Source organism: Oncorhynchus tshawytscha, linkage group LG07 (genome assembly GCF_018296145.1).
Source record: "Oncorhynchus tshawytscha isolate Ot180627B linkage group LG07, Otsh_v2.0, whole genome shotgun sequence".
Taxonomy (NCBI): domain Eukaryota; kingdom Metazoa; phylum Chordata; class Actinopteri; order Salmoniformes; family Salmonidae; genus Oncorhynchus; species Oncorhynchus tshawytscha.
Genome location: NC_056435.1, coordinates 51263603 through 51280437, shown reverse-complemented (window position 1 = coordinate 51280437; position 16835 = coordinate 51263603). Strand labels below are relative to the sequence as shown.

Below are 16835 nucleotides of genomic sequence, written 5' to 3'. Positions count from 1 at the left end.
ATGGACAGAAAGGGACTCTGGCCTGCACCTAAATGTAGCTTTAGCCTATGTATTCTATTCTTCTAGCGTTTCAATACGGCAGCTACAATCAGAGCCATATCTTTAATTTATATGGCTTTTATATTTAGTCCCAGTCTGAATATATGGGTCTGGCTACAATCTTCTGCCATTTCTTAAACAGTTTCAAATGTCAGTGTTTTGATGGAAGTGATGAACAATGAACAGATTTTTTTGTGTGTGATGAAAGCGTTTGGCTTCATAAATAAATAGGATCACTTTGCATACACGTCTCAATTATTGTGATACAGTGCTGCCTTGTGACATTTTTCACACCCGCCCTGGCACAGTTCTCAATTTATGTTTCCTTAAATTGAAAGGTAGAAATGCATTAAATTAGTTTTTTATTTCACATATTATTTCAAATATTTACATCAAAGTGTGATGCACTTCCTTTTTTTCCAGACTATCAACGCTATGGACTCCAAGATGAAGAATCTGGAACAACGGATCGCCGAGCTCTCCGAGGCCAGCAAGCTAGCCGCTAACAGTAGCATCTACACCCAGAAAAATTTGTGAGTATGGTGGCCTTCAACTGGGACTCCACACCCAACTAAACCCTCATGCCATCCCTTTAGAGAACCAAAGTTGCATATAATGCCAAATAAGTTTACTATCATCCCCCAAACAATGCATTTTGGGTTGAAACCTCAATGGTCTCTCTCTCTCTCTCTCTCTCTCTCTCTCTCTCTCTCTCTGTCTGTGTGTGTGTGGCAGGAAAGCCCAGGAGGAGATGATCTCGGAGCTGAGGCAGCAGAAGTTCTATCTGGAGTCCCAGGCGGGGAAGCTGGAGGCCCAGAACGCCAAGCTGGAGGAGCACCTTGAGAAGATGAACCAGCAGGAGCTGAGCAAGAGGAGCCGTCTGCTGGAGATGGAGACCAGGCTCAGAGAGGTCAGAGTTGATCCCCAGAGGGGAAATTTGATAAATGGGAGAGGATCCAGAGGAAAGGAGAAGGGGCCACTTGTATGGTGCAACAATAAGACTTTATTGGCTGGTTTCCTAGACACTGATTAAGCCTAGTCCTGGACTAAAAACCATGAACATCTCCATTGAAAGTGATTTCTAGGCCAGGACCAGACTTAATCAGTGTCTGAGAAACCAGCCCTAAAAGTGTTGACTTTGGCTGACATTTACACAAAGCTACTTGTATGCAACTTCAGTTGCTGTTTCAAGTGATACATCACCTCAAAGAAACAATTAATACCTGATTAGACCCACACCCATGTTTTATAAAAAACAAAGTAAAATGATGACCCTTTAACCTCTGACCCTTTAACCTTTGGTGTTCTAGATGGGCCTGGAGCACGATGAGCAGAAGCTGGAGATCAAGCGTCAGGTGACGGAGCTGACATTGTCGTTGCAGGAGCGGGAGTCCCAGATCAGTGGGCTGCAAGCAGCACGCCATGCCCTGGAGAACCAGCTGCAGCAGGCCAAGACAGAGCTGGAGGACACCACCGCCGAGGCCGAGGAGGAGATCACCGCCCTCAGGGTAGGAGAGGATATGAGAGGACGTTGGCAGGACAACCAGACAAGTCAACCTGCACAGCCGTACACGCACATACACAACCAACCTGCCTCATGTAAATCACACCAGAGGTCAAGAATAATAATACATAATAATATATGCCATTTAGCAGATGCTTTTATCCAAAGCGACTTAGTCATGTGTGAGTACATTTCAGTCGCGGGTGGCCCCAGGAATCGCACCCATAATCCTTTTTGTTTTTTCAGGCTCACAGAGATGAAATCCAACGCAAGTTTGATGCCCTGAGAGACAGTTGCTCAGTAAGTGGAATTCCAACAAATTCTAAACGCAGGAAATGGTGGTATAGCATGTTGACTTTTTTGTGCGTTCAAGCAAAGCAATGAAACACTACTACTTATTGAATTCTGTTCAGTTGTGTGTGTTTCCCCCCCGCATCAGGTGATAACAGACCTAGAGGAGCAGCTGACCCAGCTGAGCCAGGAGAACGCCGAGCTGAACCGACAGAACTTTTACCTATCCAAGCAGCTGGATGAGGCCACGGACGAGACGGACGACCGCCTGCAGCTGGGGCAGGACGTGGACTGCCTCCGCCGTGAGGTGGCCGACCGAGAGATGCACCTCAACAACCAGAAACAGGTGACAGACGTTTGCTCATCATTTGTTCTTTCTAACTTCCTGAATGTTTGTTGAATGTTTGTGATACTACGTTCAATGACTGAAGAACAGATGTACCTGGGGCTGGGAGATATGGCCAAAATATCATATCATGGTATTTTTCAAATTTTTTACAGTATTTTATGTTTTAGATTTAACAAAAGTTCTAAATTTACTTTATGAGTAGTGCGTGACCCTAGGGTGGCAACAGACATTCTAAGTGATTTCAATGGGTCTTTCTCCATTCTGATTGTTTTATACTGTTCAATTCAACTTCAACCTGAAATAATTTCCTGCATTTCCATACATTTCTGCATTTCCTGCACTCATTTGAGATCATTTCCACACTGCCACGATATGGGCAAAAATACTAGGCCTTATTTTTAACCAAATGTTGCAATTGCGATTTAGATCAAAACACTTGGGTGAACTTTTGGAATCATGGAAATAGAATGTTTATTATAATTATATAGTTAGAATATAAATAATAGTGGGCACTTTGAATACAGTGTTGCTTGACATATGAATGAATGAAAATGCCATGGACGAGTTATTGTGATAGGGTAGGAACCAAAGTGATGTTCCGTATTAGCTAGCTACGTTTGCTCACAAACTAATATTGTAAGTATGGAACACTTGTGGATTTATAATAAGATCAAATTGGAAACAACATTGTTGCATGTGCTGCATTGACCATGCAGACTGATTGAAAGTGTCTCGTTGTCAAGCAACAACAAATGCGCTCCTTGAGTGACAGGGGTGGGTCTCGAGAGAGAGAGCGAGAGAGAGAGAGAGTTTTAAATCATCTTTATTGGGTCGGGGAGCCCACAACACATAAATACTCATATAAAACCATAGTTACACATGTAAAAACAGATGTGCCAGAGTTTCAGACTCAGCACAGAATGGACACCCTTCCCCAACAGTAGGATCCAGGTGTACCAGATGCATGTTGGTGGCTATGGCTCCATGTATTATCCTCCATTGGAGGTCAGCTGTCCTCTTATCAATAGGCAGTTTGTATAATGATCGCCAACATCCTTTTGGGGAGGCACCTGGACCAAGCACACCTGCCCACCTCGTCGATTTTACCACTTCCAGGGAAGAGGCATGGGACACCTTTATACATATTCTGTACATGGCCTTCTTTCCCACCTCCTTGAACTCCCCCAGCTCCGGGGTATGGAAGGCAAGCAGCGTCCCCACGTCCTCCTCGAATGCCCCCACCACAGCACTAACAATCAGTGCAGGGAACATATAATCCAGACCCTCCTTCCACCGATCAGATTTGGAAGTGTCAGTCACAAACTGCAGATGAAGTACTGGCAAGGAGTCACAGACCTCAGCGACGACCTTCCTCAGTAGGCGAGATGATCGGATCCCTGCTCTTTCTCCCAGCATCTCCAACGATCTGCTCCTGCTCCACATCAGATGACCCAGCTTGGTACACCCCATGATTAACAGGCATGAACGCAGGCTGGCTGAACCCAGAGCACGGGACTGGATGGCAGTGTTATAAAAAAGAGGCTCTTCAAAAACCAACATCCCTTACGGGATTTGACAAGAACCCTCTAAGCCTGCATAACAGACTGATAAAATGGAGTCAGGCCAGGCAACTCACTCCCCTCCAGCTTTAAGAGGAAAATGTGCTTGTCTAAGCCCAAACAGCCCGCTCTCCTCATCAGTGTGTATGCTGTGTCGACCCAGCTTTAACCGTCACAACAGTCTCTGGGCTGCATGAAGCCGGAAAGCCATGATCCTAGAGGAAATGTTCACCAATCCTTGCCCACCCTCGTGCAGTGGCAGGTACAGGGCTGCAGCTTTAATCCAGTGTTGTCCAGACCAGAAGAAATTGACAAGGGTCCTCTGAAGCTCTTGTATCAGACCCTTTGGTGGCTGCAAAATCATTAGTCTGTGCCACAGGGTAGAGGCAGCAAGATTATTAGCTACCAGTACCCTTCCCCTATAAGACAGCTGGGGCAGCAACCAGACATCAGAGCCTAGAAAAAAAAACAAAGTCTTCATCCCATCTCTGCCCCACTGAAGCCCCCCTGGTAATTGTGGAGCGGACCCCGTCTGAAGCTGACCTGCCCACAGCGCTTCACACTTTCCCCAATTGACTCTAGCTGAGGAGGCCCCTTCATACACCTTTAAAGCGTTTGAGAGAACCTTAACATCTTCACCCCCTGTAATAAAAACTGTCACGTCATCTGCATATGCAGACAGTGCTATAGTCGGACCCTTCATTACACCTGGCACAGAGAAACCAGTAAGCTTCGTTCTTAAAAAACAAAGCATTAGTTCAATCGCCAGACTATATAACTGCCCTGAAATTGGGCATCCCTGCCTGATGCCCCTTAAGGACAGGGATGGGTCAACTCAAACCACCCCCCACTTTCACCATACACGAGGCCCCAGCATACAGTAAATTCATCCAAGACAAAATAACATCCCCAAACCCAAAGGCTTTCATCGTTATAAAGTACTGGTGGTCCACACGATCAAAAGCCTTCTCCTGATCCAAAGAAAGTAAACCCACATTTACATCAGACAGTTTACAAATGTCTGAAACATCTCTTATCAGAAACAAGTTATCAACGATAGAGCGATCAGGTACAGAGTAGGACTGCTCCTTGTGGACCAACAATCCCAGATACTCTTTCAACCTGTTTGAGAGACATTTAGAAACAATTTTGTATTCTGCGCACAGCAAAGCAACAGTTTTCCAATTTTTTATGAGCGGCAAATCCCCCTTTTTTGGCAACAGTGAAAGCATCGCACGTTGACAGGATACAGGAAGAGAACCCTCATGAAAGGATTCACACACCACTTCATAAAAATCCTCCCCAATAGACCCCCAAAAGTGCTTATAAAACTCAGATGTTAAACCATCGATGCCAGGGCCTCGGCCTGCTGCATAACTGCTTTGGACAGCTCTTGCAGTGTAATGTCAATGAGTCCAATGCGACTCTCTGCTCAGGTCCCAATTCAGGAAGACCGTGTAACAGTTGTTCAGTACACAGAGAGTCACAATCCTCGCATTTCACTGTCATCCGTGGTCACCTTCCCATCAGGGAGACGAAGGCAGACCATCTGTTTACGTTGCAATGTCGACTGTCCTAGGTTTTTTTTTAAAGCGCTAGGAGCATCCATATCCTTGAGGGAAGCGAAACGAGACCTAATCAAGGCACCCTTCACTCTTTCATGCAGAAACAACCTCAGTTTATGTCTCTTGTCCTGTAAGTTCATGACTAGTCCAGGGTCGTTCTGAGTGAGCAGCTTCAATTCAGTAGACTTGTTCAAGGGCTTTGATAGTCTCTTTAACTTCAATTTGAGACAGAGCAGTATAATGTTGACAAAATACTCGTATTTGGGCCTTCCCAACCTCCCACCATTGTCTCAAGGACTCAAAATTCCCTTTTGTAACCCTCCATTTTTCCCAAAACAACAAAAACCTTTCACAAAACATGACATCATGTAACAATTTAACATTAAAATACCAGTAAGGAGATGGCCTTCGTGGACAGGACGAGTGAATATCAACAGTAACAATATGATGATCAGAGAAACCCACAGGAGTAATGGCACACTTTCCAACCCTACTACAGTATTGCTCAGATACATACAACCTTTTAGCCATATGTACTGCCTAACTTTTGCATTCCTTACTCTGCACACATCAGAAAGCTCAAACTCAGTTAATTGGCCAGACAGGCAAGTGGCTGACCGCAGGTGAGGTTCTTCAGCGGTGCGATCAACAGTAAAATCCACTGTACAGTTCCAGTCACCCCCTAAAACCATACACCCCTCTTGATCACACTGTCTTAAGGTTTCCTTTATTTGATCAAATACAGCAATACGCTCTGTACCCTCATTAGGAGCATAAACATAAAACATTAAAAAAAAAAACATAACATCCACCTTGACCAATAAAACTCGACCCTTGACAATCTCTGTTGTAGATACCACAGTCCCCCCTAAATCTGAGGAAAACAAGATTACCACCCCAGCACTGAAATTAGTACCATGACTGAGTATATGCTTCCCCTCCCACCAAATAACCCCAGTCAACGTCATTTTCCTCATCACTATGTGTCTCCTGTAGGAAAACTACATTAATTAAGCCTTTTCTGTTTTATTACTTCTAATACCAAAGCCCTCTTATTCCTGTCCCTTCCCCATTAATATTGAGAGACCTACCCTTAGTACCTCCATATAGAAAAGAGAAAAGAAAAGCAGAAGAAACCACAGAGAAACCAGAGAAAAGACACCCTATGAAGCATGATCATCATCATTGTTTTAATCTTCTCTTATTAACCTGACCACGTTTCCTACCACCTTTTGCTGCTGCAACAGCAGTAACAAATTTCCTCAAGCGAAACCGCTTCTTCTCACTCAATTGGTCTAACCCCACCGTCTTCTGTAACATCACAGCTGACCTCACAAACTTATCAACATCAAAATAATCTGCCAATTTGACAGATTTCCCAAAAGTCTGATCCAGAAAACCATTTACCTTCTCTAGATCGTAAATTGAGTCCTCACCAGCTGCTATCATATCAAACGAGATGTCCATATCCTTCTCCTGATCCTCCTCAGCTGAGGCCACAGACAACTGACTCCCCTCTACCACATCCCTTTCAACACTCCCCACTTGCACCCCATCACTTGTACCAGGCATCTCCTCCACTACCTGGGAGACTAGCCCCACCTGAACCTCATTACTCGTAGATGGCATCTCCTCCACTACCTGGGAGCCTAGCTCCACATGAACCCCCTCCTGTACCCCATTACTCACAGTGGGCATCTCCTCCACTACCTGGGAGCCTAGCACCACAAGAACCCCCTCCTTTACCCTAGCACTCGTACTGGGCACCTGCTCACCAGTCTGAGGAACTGGCTCTTCAGATACATCCTTACCTTCTACAACAATACTTTTCTGCTGCATAACATTTCCCGCTAATACAAGTTGCAACTCCGTGCCCTCAACACGGAGAACTTGTTCCTCAACAACAGGTGCTTGTGGCTGCTCTACCTCTGTCAGTCCACCTCTCCCTACATCAGTGGGCCCAGTCGTTACGATGACCACCTGCTCCCCTCCCTCTGCCTTCTCCCTTTTCGGGCAAGCATGTCGCTTATGACCAACATCCCCACACTCAAAACACAGTTGACTACCCGTACTAGCATAAGTCATATACATTCTATTGTCATACTTGATTTTAAACGATAACTCTAAAGTCTGCTCCGGTGAGTCCAAAAACATAAACACCTGTCGCCGAAATGACATAACCTGTTTCAACGCCGGGTGTTTGCAACCCAACGGGACAACCTTAATTGAACCGTTATAGAAGGTAAAGTAACAACCCAAACCGGTCCATGCATCAATACCGGTATATAGTAATTAACGGTATGCCGCCCAGCCCTAGCTGGGCTTGAGATGTATACAGACTCAGCATAGGAAGCGACAAGTAAATCAGGTCGTTATTGCGAAAGAGATTGTGTTCTCAATGATTTACCTGGTTACATAAAGGCATACCTAGTTACATAAAAACAAAATAAAACAAGTGACTTGTGTGCCTGTAGAACATTGAGACTCTGAAGACGACATGCAGCATGCTGGAGGAACAGGTTGTGGAGCTGGAGAGTCTGAATGATGAGCTGCTGGAGAAGGAGAGACAGTGGGAGGCCTGGAGGGGAGCCCTGGAGGACGAGAAGAATCAGGCCGAGAGGAGGACCCGAGACATGCAGCGCCTGATTGACAACGAGAAGCAGAACAGGCAGATACACACACGCACGCCGGGTATCATACACACACGTAACATGAGCAGGCATTATACGCACAAGCGTTAATATGTACACAAATTCACGTGTCATACACACCCATACCATCATACATACAGACACCCATACATAGTACATACACACGTGCTCATGTCATATTGACATTCACAAAGGCCAGCACACAAAACACACACTGCCATCTCACAGACTAATCATACAAACATAGCTTCCTACCAACACACAGCTGTGCACACACGGTGAATTTTATGTTTGTGTGCTCAGGCTGCGTGCAGACCAGCGCAGTACCGAGTCTCGCCAGGCAGTGGAGCTAGCGGTCAGGGAGCACAAGGCAGAGATCGTGTCTCTGCAGCAAGCTCTGAAAGAACAGAGACTGAAGGCTGAGAGTCTCTCTGATACGGTGAGTCTTGTGTAGAGCGTGACACTAGCAGCGGCAGGTTTGTTGGTTTGATTCCTGTTGGGGTCAAATATACAAAAATAAATATGCAATGTAAGGCACTTGGATAAAAATGTCTGCTAAATGGCATGTTATATTATTATGATTATTTTACACACATTTTGAATCTGAATGTTTATTGTCAGCTGAATGACCTGGAGAAGAAGCACGCCATGCTGGAGATGAACGCCCGCACCCTGCAGCAGAAACTGGAGACAGAGAGGGAGCTGAAGCAGAGGCTAATGGATGAGGTAGAAAGTACCCCATAATGCTCATCTAGGATAAGTTTAGCCTTTTAAATCATAATGAATAAGGTGACATGGACATACGGGGGCTGATGATCCTAGATCACTTGTACTCTGAAACATTTTGTGAAGACGAGCCCCATTGAGATAGGACTGTAAAATAAAGAGTTAACAAAATAGCTTTTAGCTTGTCTTGGAATGATGTGTGTTTGTGTGGTGATCTGCCCACCACAGCAAGGCAAGCTGCAGCAGCAGATGGACCTACAGAAGAGCCACATCTTCCGTCTGACCCAGGGCCTGCAGGATGCTCTGGACCAGACTGACCTGCTGAAGACTGAGAGGACTGACCTGGAGTACCAGCTGGAGAACATTCAGGTGACATTACGCCCACTTCCACATAGACTGTTATTACACTGCGAAGCTGAGCTGTACTGGCCTGGTCTGGGAGGTATTCATTAGGCACCGAACGTACTGAAACAGGGAAGGACTACGTGGTCTTATCCAATAAGAAACGCTCACTTTCGTTTTCTGTGGCAAAACACTTTGAAAAGTTTTCTGTTGTGTTCCCAAATGAATATGACCCAGATTACGCACACATCCACCATAGTTGCTGGAACGCAGCTGCTACAGCTAGTTCAGTTTGAGTTGTTAGCTGGTACTCTTATATTGAGGCTGATTCTGAGATGTTGCTCCTCTCCCACCACACACAGGCTGTCTATTCTCATGAGAAAGTCAAGATGGAGGGCACCATTTCTCAGCAGACCAAACTGATTGACTTTCTACAGGCCAAAATGGACCTGCCCACCAAGAAAAAGAAGGTGAAAGAACTTAGTGCTGGAAATGTGGTAAATGGCAGTGTCTGTATAGAAGCAGATATTTATTTTTCTTCGAGAGGTCACTCACTACACACAGCTTTTTCATTTATCGTGGTCCTGTGTAGCTCAGTTGGTAGAGCATCAAATCAAATCAAATTTTATTTGTCACATACACATGGTGAGTCCTCACCAGCTGCTATCATATTAGCAGATGTTAATGCGAGTGTAGTGAAATGCTTGTGCTTCTAGTTCCGACAATGCAGTAATAACCAACGAGTAATCTAGCTAACAATTCCAAAACTACTACCTTATACACACAGGTGTAAAGGGATAAAGAATATGTACATAAAGATATATGAATGAGTGATGGTACATAGGCAAGATACAGTAGATGGTATCGAGTACGGTATATACATATGAGATAAGTATGTAAACAAAGTGGCATAGTTTAAAGTGGCTAGTGATACATGTATTACATAAAGATGCAGTAGATGATATAGAGTACAGTATATACGTATACATATGCGATAAATAATGTAGGGTATGTAAACATTATATTAAGTAGCCTTGTTTAAAGTGGCTAGTGATATATTTTACATCAATTCCCATCAATTCCCATTATTAAAGTCAGTGTGTTGGCAGCAGCCACTCAATGTTAGTGGTGGCTGTTTAACAGTCTGATGGCCTTGAGATAGAAGCTGTTTTTCAGTCTCTCGGTCCCAGCTTTGATGCACCTGTACTGACCTCGCCTTCTGGATGATAGCGAGGTGAACAGGCAGTGGCTCGGGTGGTTGTTGTCCTTGATGATCTTTATGGCCTTCCTGTGACATCGGGTGGTGTAGGTGTCCTGGAGGGCAGGTAGTTTGCCCCGGTGATGTGTTGTGCAGACCTCACTACCCTCTGGAGAGCCTTACGGTCGTGGGCGGAGCAGTTGCCGTACCAGGCGGTGATACAGCCCGACAGGATGCTCTCGATTGTGCATCTGTAGAAGTTTGTGAGTGCTTTTGGTGACAAGCCGAATTTCTTCAGCCTCCTGAGGTTGAAGAGGCGCTGCTGTGCCTTCTTCACGATGCTGTCTGCGTGGGTGGACCAATTCAGTTTGTCTGTGATGTGTACGCCGAGGAACTTAAAACTTACTACCCTCTCCATTACTGTTCCATCGATGTGGATAGGGGGGTGTTCCCTCTGCTGTTTCCTGAAGTTCACAATCATCTCCTTAGTTTTGTTGACGTTGATTGTGAGGTTATTTTCCTGACACCACACTCCGAGGGCCCTCACCTCCTCCCTGTAAGCCGTCTCGTCGTTGTTGGTAATCAAGCCTACCACTGTTGTGTCGTCCGCAAACTTGATGATTGAGTTGGAGGCGTGCGTGAACAGGGAGTACAGGAGAGGGCTCAGAACGCAACCTTGTGGGGCCCCAGTGTTGAGGATCAGCGGGGTGGAGATGTTGTTACCTACCCTCACCACCTGGGGGCGGCCCGTCAGGAAGTCCAGTACCCAGTTGCACAGGGCGGGGTCGAGACCCTGGGTCTCGAGCTTGATGACGAGTTTGGAGGGTACTATGGTGTTAAATGCTGAGCTGTAGTCGATGAACAGCATTCTCACATAAGTATTCCTCTTGTCCAGATGGGTTAGGGCAGTGTGCAGTGTGGTTGAGATTGCATAGGTATTCCTCTTGTCCAGATGGGTTAGGGCAGTGTGCAGTGTGGTTGAGATTGCATTGTCTGTGGACCTATTTGGGCGGTAAGCAAATTGGAGTGGGTCTAGGGTGGAGGTGATATGGTCCTTGACTAGTCTCTCAAAGCACTTCATGATGACGGAAGTGAGTGCTACGGGGTGGTAGTCATTTAGCTCAGTTACCTTAGCTGGCCTGGTACTTGGCACTTGCAATGCCAGGGTTGTGTGTTCGATTCCCATGGGGGACCAGTAGGAACACATCTTAACATGTATGCACTCACTACTGTAGGTCACTCTGGATAAGAGCAACTGCTAAATGACTCAAATGTAAAAAATAAAAAGTAAGTTATGTCAATGAGAATGAAAACAGAGACAATACATTGTAATGTTACTATGTGTGAGAGTGATGCTAACTCTTTCTGAAGCTCTGTCTAACCCTCTCTTTCTCCTGCCAGGGTATCTTTGGGCGTCGTCGTGAGGAGCTGGGGCCCAATGGGAACGGAGCTGGGGGATCTGGGGCCCAGGCTCAGCCGGCGCTGCCCATGCAGTACAGTGACATGAAGCTGGCCCTGGAGAAGGAGAGGACACGTTGCTCAGACCTGGAGGAGGCTCTGCAGAAGATGAGGATAGAGCTGAGATCACTAAGAGAAGAGGGTAAGAGTGGTGTCGCCAACAACCTATTGCAGGATCTTTGCAGGATCTAGACCCATATTCATAAAGCCTCTCAGAGCAGGAGTGCTAATCTAGGATCAGATTCCCCCCTGTCCATGCTATATTATTCATTATGATCTAAAAGGCTAAACTGATCCTAGATTAGCACTCTTACTGTGAGTTGTTTGTGAATATATGCCCTGATGGTTGTCATAGTGTTTGGTTCAAATCCTGGACTGTATCCTGTCCTTTCGTTGAACTTCTCACTGATCTAACATAATATTGGGGAGAGCAGTCCAGTGGAAAGATGTCTTAATTCAGGGAAGTGAAAATACGTTTTTGAAGTATTTGAACATGGTCATTGTATATTGATGATGGGGACATGAAGCAACATTTCTGGTGTGTCGAAGTGTACCAGATATGTACCCAAAGGCTAACGTTTCCCCTGCCTTCATCCCTGGGGGTGGCGGGTAGCCTGGCGGGTAGGAGTGTTGGGCCCGTAACCGAAAGGTTGCTGGATCAAATCAAATCAAATTTATTTATATAGCCCTTCGTACATCAGCTGATATCTCAAAGTGCTGTACAGAAACCCAGCCTAAAACCCCAAACAGCAAGCAATGCAGGTGTAGAAGCACGGTGGATAGGAAAAACTCCCTAGAAAGGCCAAAACCTAGGAAGAAACCTAGAGAGGAACCAGGCTATGTGGGGTGGCCAGTCCTCTTCTGGCTGTGCCGGGTGGAGATTATAACAGAACATGGCCAAGATGTTCAAATGTTCATAAATGACCAGCATGGTCGTATAATAATAAGGCAGAACAGTTGAAACTGGAGCAGCAGCACGGTCAGATGGACTGGGGACAGCAAGGAGTCATCATGTCAGGAAGTCCTGGGGCATGGTCCTAGGGCTCAGGTCCTCCGAGAGAGAGAAGGAGAGAATTAGAGAACGCACACTTAGATTCACACAGGACACCGAATAGGACAGGAGAAGTACTCCAGATATAACAAACTGACCCTAGCCCCCCGACACATAAACTACTGCAGCATAAATACTGGAGGCTGAGACAGGAGGGGTCAGGAGACACTGTGGACCCATCCGAGGACACCCCCGGACAGGGCCAAACAGGAAGAGCCAAACATCGAACCCCTGGACTGACATGGTAAACATTTGTCGTTCTGCCCCTGAGCAAGGCAGTTAACCCAATGTTCCCCGGGCGCCGTGGATGTCGATTAAGGCAGCCCTCCGCACTTCTCTGATTCAGAGGGGTTGGGTTAAATGCAGAAGACCCATTTCCTTTGAACACATTGTTGTACAACTGATTAGGTATTACCCTTTCCACCCCAGCGGCCCATTTCAAAGCCTCAGAGCATGCTCCGGCCACGCCTGCCTTTGCGCGCCAGCAGATACTCATGTCAGCCATCGTCAAGTCCCCTGAGCTCCAGCCCAACCCCAGCATTCTACTGGCACCATCCAGCTCTGCCCGCTGCAAGGAGAGCTCCACGCCCGAGGGTAAGTCCTACAGCCCCTGCTCTCTCTCGCTCTAATTTTCTTGCTCTCCTTGCTATCTTTTGCTGTCACCTAGCCACTTTTAGAACTCTTTTTTTCTCCCTCTTATTCTGCTCACAGAGAAGCGAAGAGTAACTTTTGAAAGTAAGTGTATTCCCAGTTTGAAAATGTTATTTGAAGAGGTCACCATCTTCCAACTCCTTGTGCTTGTGTTCATCTCCTCGCTGCAACTGGTTCATGGGGCACATTTACAACGGTAGCCTGCATCTGAGGTGCATGTGATGCAGTGTTTCCATTAGCCGGTAAATGCTGTCTTTTAGCCCCAACATTTTTTTTAAAGCAAATATATAAAATTGTTGCCAGCCAAATTGTCCTAAAAAAAAATCCATTGCAAATGAATGCTTTTTATTAATTGATGGAAATACCAGTAGATGGGCTCCAACTTCAAAGGCAAATATGCTTCATAGGCCAATAAATCATCAAGCTGTTTGGAAATGAGTGTCTGGTGTGAGTTTCTATTTTTACTCACACAAAAGACACAAGGTCCTGATAAGGGACTTCAGCTAAATGTACTGGGAAACATTTACGAAGATTGTGTTGATTTTCCATGTTTCTAGTGTGAGGGGATTTTTTCTCCAAAACAGAGTAAAGACTGCCTCAAGATCACACCTTCTTGAGGACAAAGTAACGAGGCTGATGCGCATCGCAGGGTGCTCCAAGGAGTTGGACAGTTTTGACTTCCCAACAGCAGCGGCTCACTTTGAGCAGGCCATCGTCTGCCGCAAACGCAAGTAAATTAGAGGCAAATTCTTGTATTCGTCAGGCCCGATCCTAGAAGTTCTACTGCCACCCTAAGCAAGATCAACATATGCCGCCTCTGTGTCATGTAGTATATTAGGTTTTGGGCCGGCAATGCATGTTAATAGTATCAAGATTGGAATGGATTGATAGACTAGAGTAATGATGTGTATCATGCGCAATTGGTGCACTTCAGTTGAGCTTATTCAGTAACATTTGGAAACAATACGTCGTTGCCGACTATTCACATCGGAGAGTTGAAGTCACCAGGCACAGAGTTGTTATCAATAAGCCACGTATATTACACAAGTCACGACCCGCGATAATTCAAATGACAATAAGCATAACATTAACATCATCCATAAGAACTGTTAAGAGGGAGATATTTTCTGACCTTGAAAAAGGCATGGTGGGGGCCTCGTTTCACAGGAGCATTGTAAAATAAGCTTTCTCTCAATGAACCAGCCTTAACAAATTTTGTTTATTTACATATCGAATTTGATTGTCGAACATCAGTTTGATAATATCTCTTTCCACTGTTGTGGTGCTGAACTGCAGCGGGAGTGTGACTGGCCGACCCGGTCATGGCTAGAAGGGTCCTGCCTTTGTTAAGCAAACATCAAAAGGTTTTTTTTTGTGTGTACATTTTAGCTAACCCTAACCCTTTAACTAACCTTAACCTAATTATCATAGTCTGCTACATTATTTCTCCTAACCTGCTGCGTAAATTCTCCTAACCTGCTACAAAAAGTCAAATATGACATGAATGCTGGATCCCTACTCGCCATGACCTGCTGGTCCAGGTGTTTGTCGACAACCATATTATGTTATTTATTAGGCCTAAATCAAATGTTCATGACTAATCTAAATTAAATTAAAGAGGCCTAGATTGTATTTGAAAAAAGCTGTTTATTTATTAATGACAATTTCATACAAATAGCCTATAGGGTTGTTCGCAAATTATATTAAATAAATATAATATTTTGAATTTGGGTTTTATTATTTATTTATTTATTACATTTTATATACACAACCGTTCAAAAGTTTGGGGTCACTTAGAAATGTCCTTGTTTTTGAAAGAAAAGCACATTTTTATCCATTAAAATAACATCAAATTGATCAGAAATACAGTGTAAACATTGTTAATGTTGTAAATGACTATTGTAGCTGGAAACGGCAGACAAAAAACAAATGGAATATCTACATTGTTATACAGAGGCCCATTATCAGCAACCATCAGTCCTGTGTTCCAATGGCACGTTGTGTTAGCTAATCCAGGTTTATCATTTTAAGACTAATTGATCATTATAAAACCCTTTTTCAATTATGTTAGCACAGCTGAAAACTGTTGTCCTGGCCTTCTTTAGACTAGTTAAGTATCTGGAGCATCAGCATTTGTGGGTTCGATTATATGCTCAAAATGGCCAGAAACAAAGACCTTTCTTCTGAAACTCATCAGTCTATTCTTGTTCTGAGAAATGTAGGCTATTCCATATGAGAAATTGCCAAGAAACTGAAGATCTCGTACAATGCTGTGTACTACTCCCTTCACATGACAGCACAAACGGGCACTAACCAGAATAGAAAGAGGAGTGGGGGGCCCCGGTGCACAACTGAGCAAGAGGACAAGTAGATTATAGCCTCTAGTTTGAGAAACAAACGCCTCACAAGGCCTCAACTGGCAGCTTCATTAAATAGTACCTGCAAAGCACCAGTCTCAACATCAACAGTGAAGAAGCAACTACACGATGCTGGCCTTCTTGGCAGTTTATTGCTTTTTTAATCAGAACAACAGTTTTCAGCTGTGCGAACATAATTGCAAAAGGGTTTTCTAATGATCAATTAGCCTTGATAAACTTGGATTAGCTAACACAACGTACCATTGGAACACAGGAGTGATTGTTGCTGATAGTACACTTATGTAAATATTCCATAAAAAATCAGCCGTTTCCAGCTACAATAGTCATTTACAACATTAACAATGTCTATACTGAATTTCTGATCAATTTGGTGTTATTTAAATGGACAAAAAATTAGCTTTTCTTTCAAAATCAAGGACATTTCTAAGTGACCCCAAACTTTTGAAAGGTAGTGTATATTTTTTATATATTTATTATTGATCTATAACAGGGATGAAGATGCAATTGGCAATGTTTTGCTTTTCAATAAAACTTGTCATGTTGGTATAAGAACATTGTTCTATTTTATTTTATTAAAACTTTACAGGCTTATTTATATTCTAGTAAAAATGAATTTCGAGAATCTAAATGTGATTTTGAGCACCTTGGGTGTACGCCCTAATTCGTTAAGCACCCGATGCATATATGAATGTCCGGTACATTTCTCAAATGTCCTGTGTATTGAAATCTTTCCAGTCACATTGTCCGGTGCCAAAGTTTCCTAAAAGAAACCATGATGTGATGATGTCAGGGTTATTGGCTGAAGGAACAAATGTTTAGAGTATCAGTGGGCAAAAAATAGAGAATGATTCAGAATCCACTGAGGAAATGCTCCATCAGTTGGTCAACAAGATGTGGGTGGGTCTTGGCAAATGTACAGTGCCTTGCGAAAGTATTCGGCCCCCTTGAACTTTGCGACCTTTTGCCACATTTCAGGCTTCAAACATAAAGATATAAAACTGTATTTTTTTGTGAAGAATCAACAACAAGTGGGACACAATCATGAAGTGGAACGACATTTATTGGATATTTCA

At 44.4% G+C, this 16835-nt stretch overlaps 1 protein-coding gene across 6 annotated transcripts in view; it reads left to right on the top strand.

Moving 5' to 3' along the window:
- Positions 1–16835, top strand: part of LOC112254787 (citron Rho-interacting kinase) — a 47247-nt gene that overhangs the window by 13777 nt on the left and 16635 nt on the right. For 2 of the 6 annotated variants that reach the window (XM_024427638.2, XM_024427636.2), the window contains exons 12-24: positions 463–572; positions 775–949; positions 1350–1547; positions 1790–1843; positions 1983–2180; positions 7782–7975; positions 8262–8397; positions 8580–8684; positions 8913–9053; positions 9389–9496; positions 11626–11824; positions 13163–13327; positions 13445–13468. In XM_024427638.2, coding sequence (XP_024283406.1) covers positions 463–572; positions 775–949; positions 1350–1547; positions 1790–1843; positions 1983–2180; positions 7782–7975; positions 8262–8397; positions 8580–8684; positions 8913–9053; positions 9389–9496; positions 11626–11824; positions 13163–13327; positions 13445–13468 — 1807 coding nt within the window. The remainder of the gene's footprint in view (positions 1–462; positions 573–774; positions 950–1349; positions 1548–1789; positions 1844–1982; positions 2181–7781; positions 7976–8261; positions 8398–8579; positions 8685–8912; positions 9054–9388; positions 9497–11625; positions 11825–13162; positions 13328–13444; positions 13469–16835) is intronic. The other 4 variants (XM_024427637.2, XM_024427639.2, XM_024427640.2 and 1 more) reach the window with 3 other exon arrangements.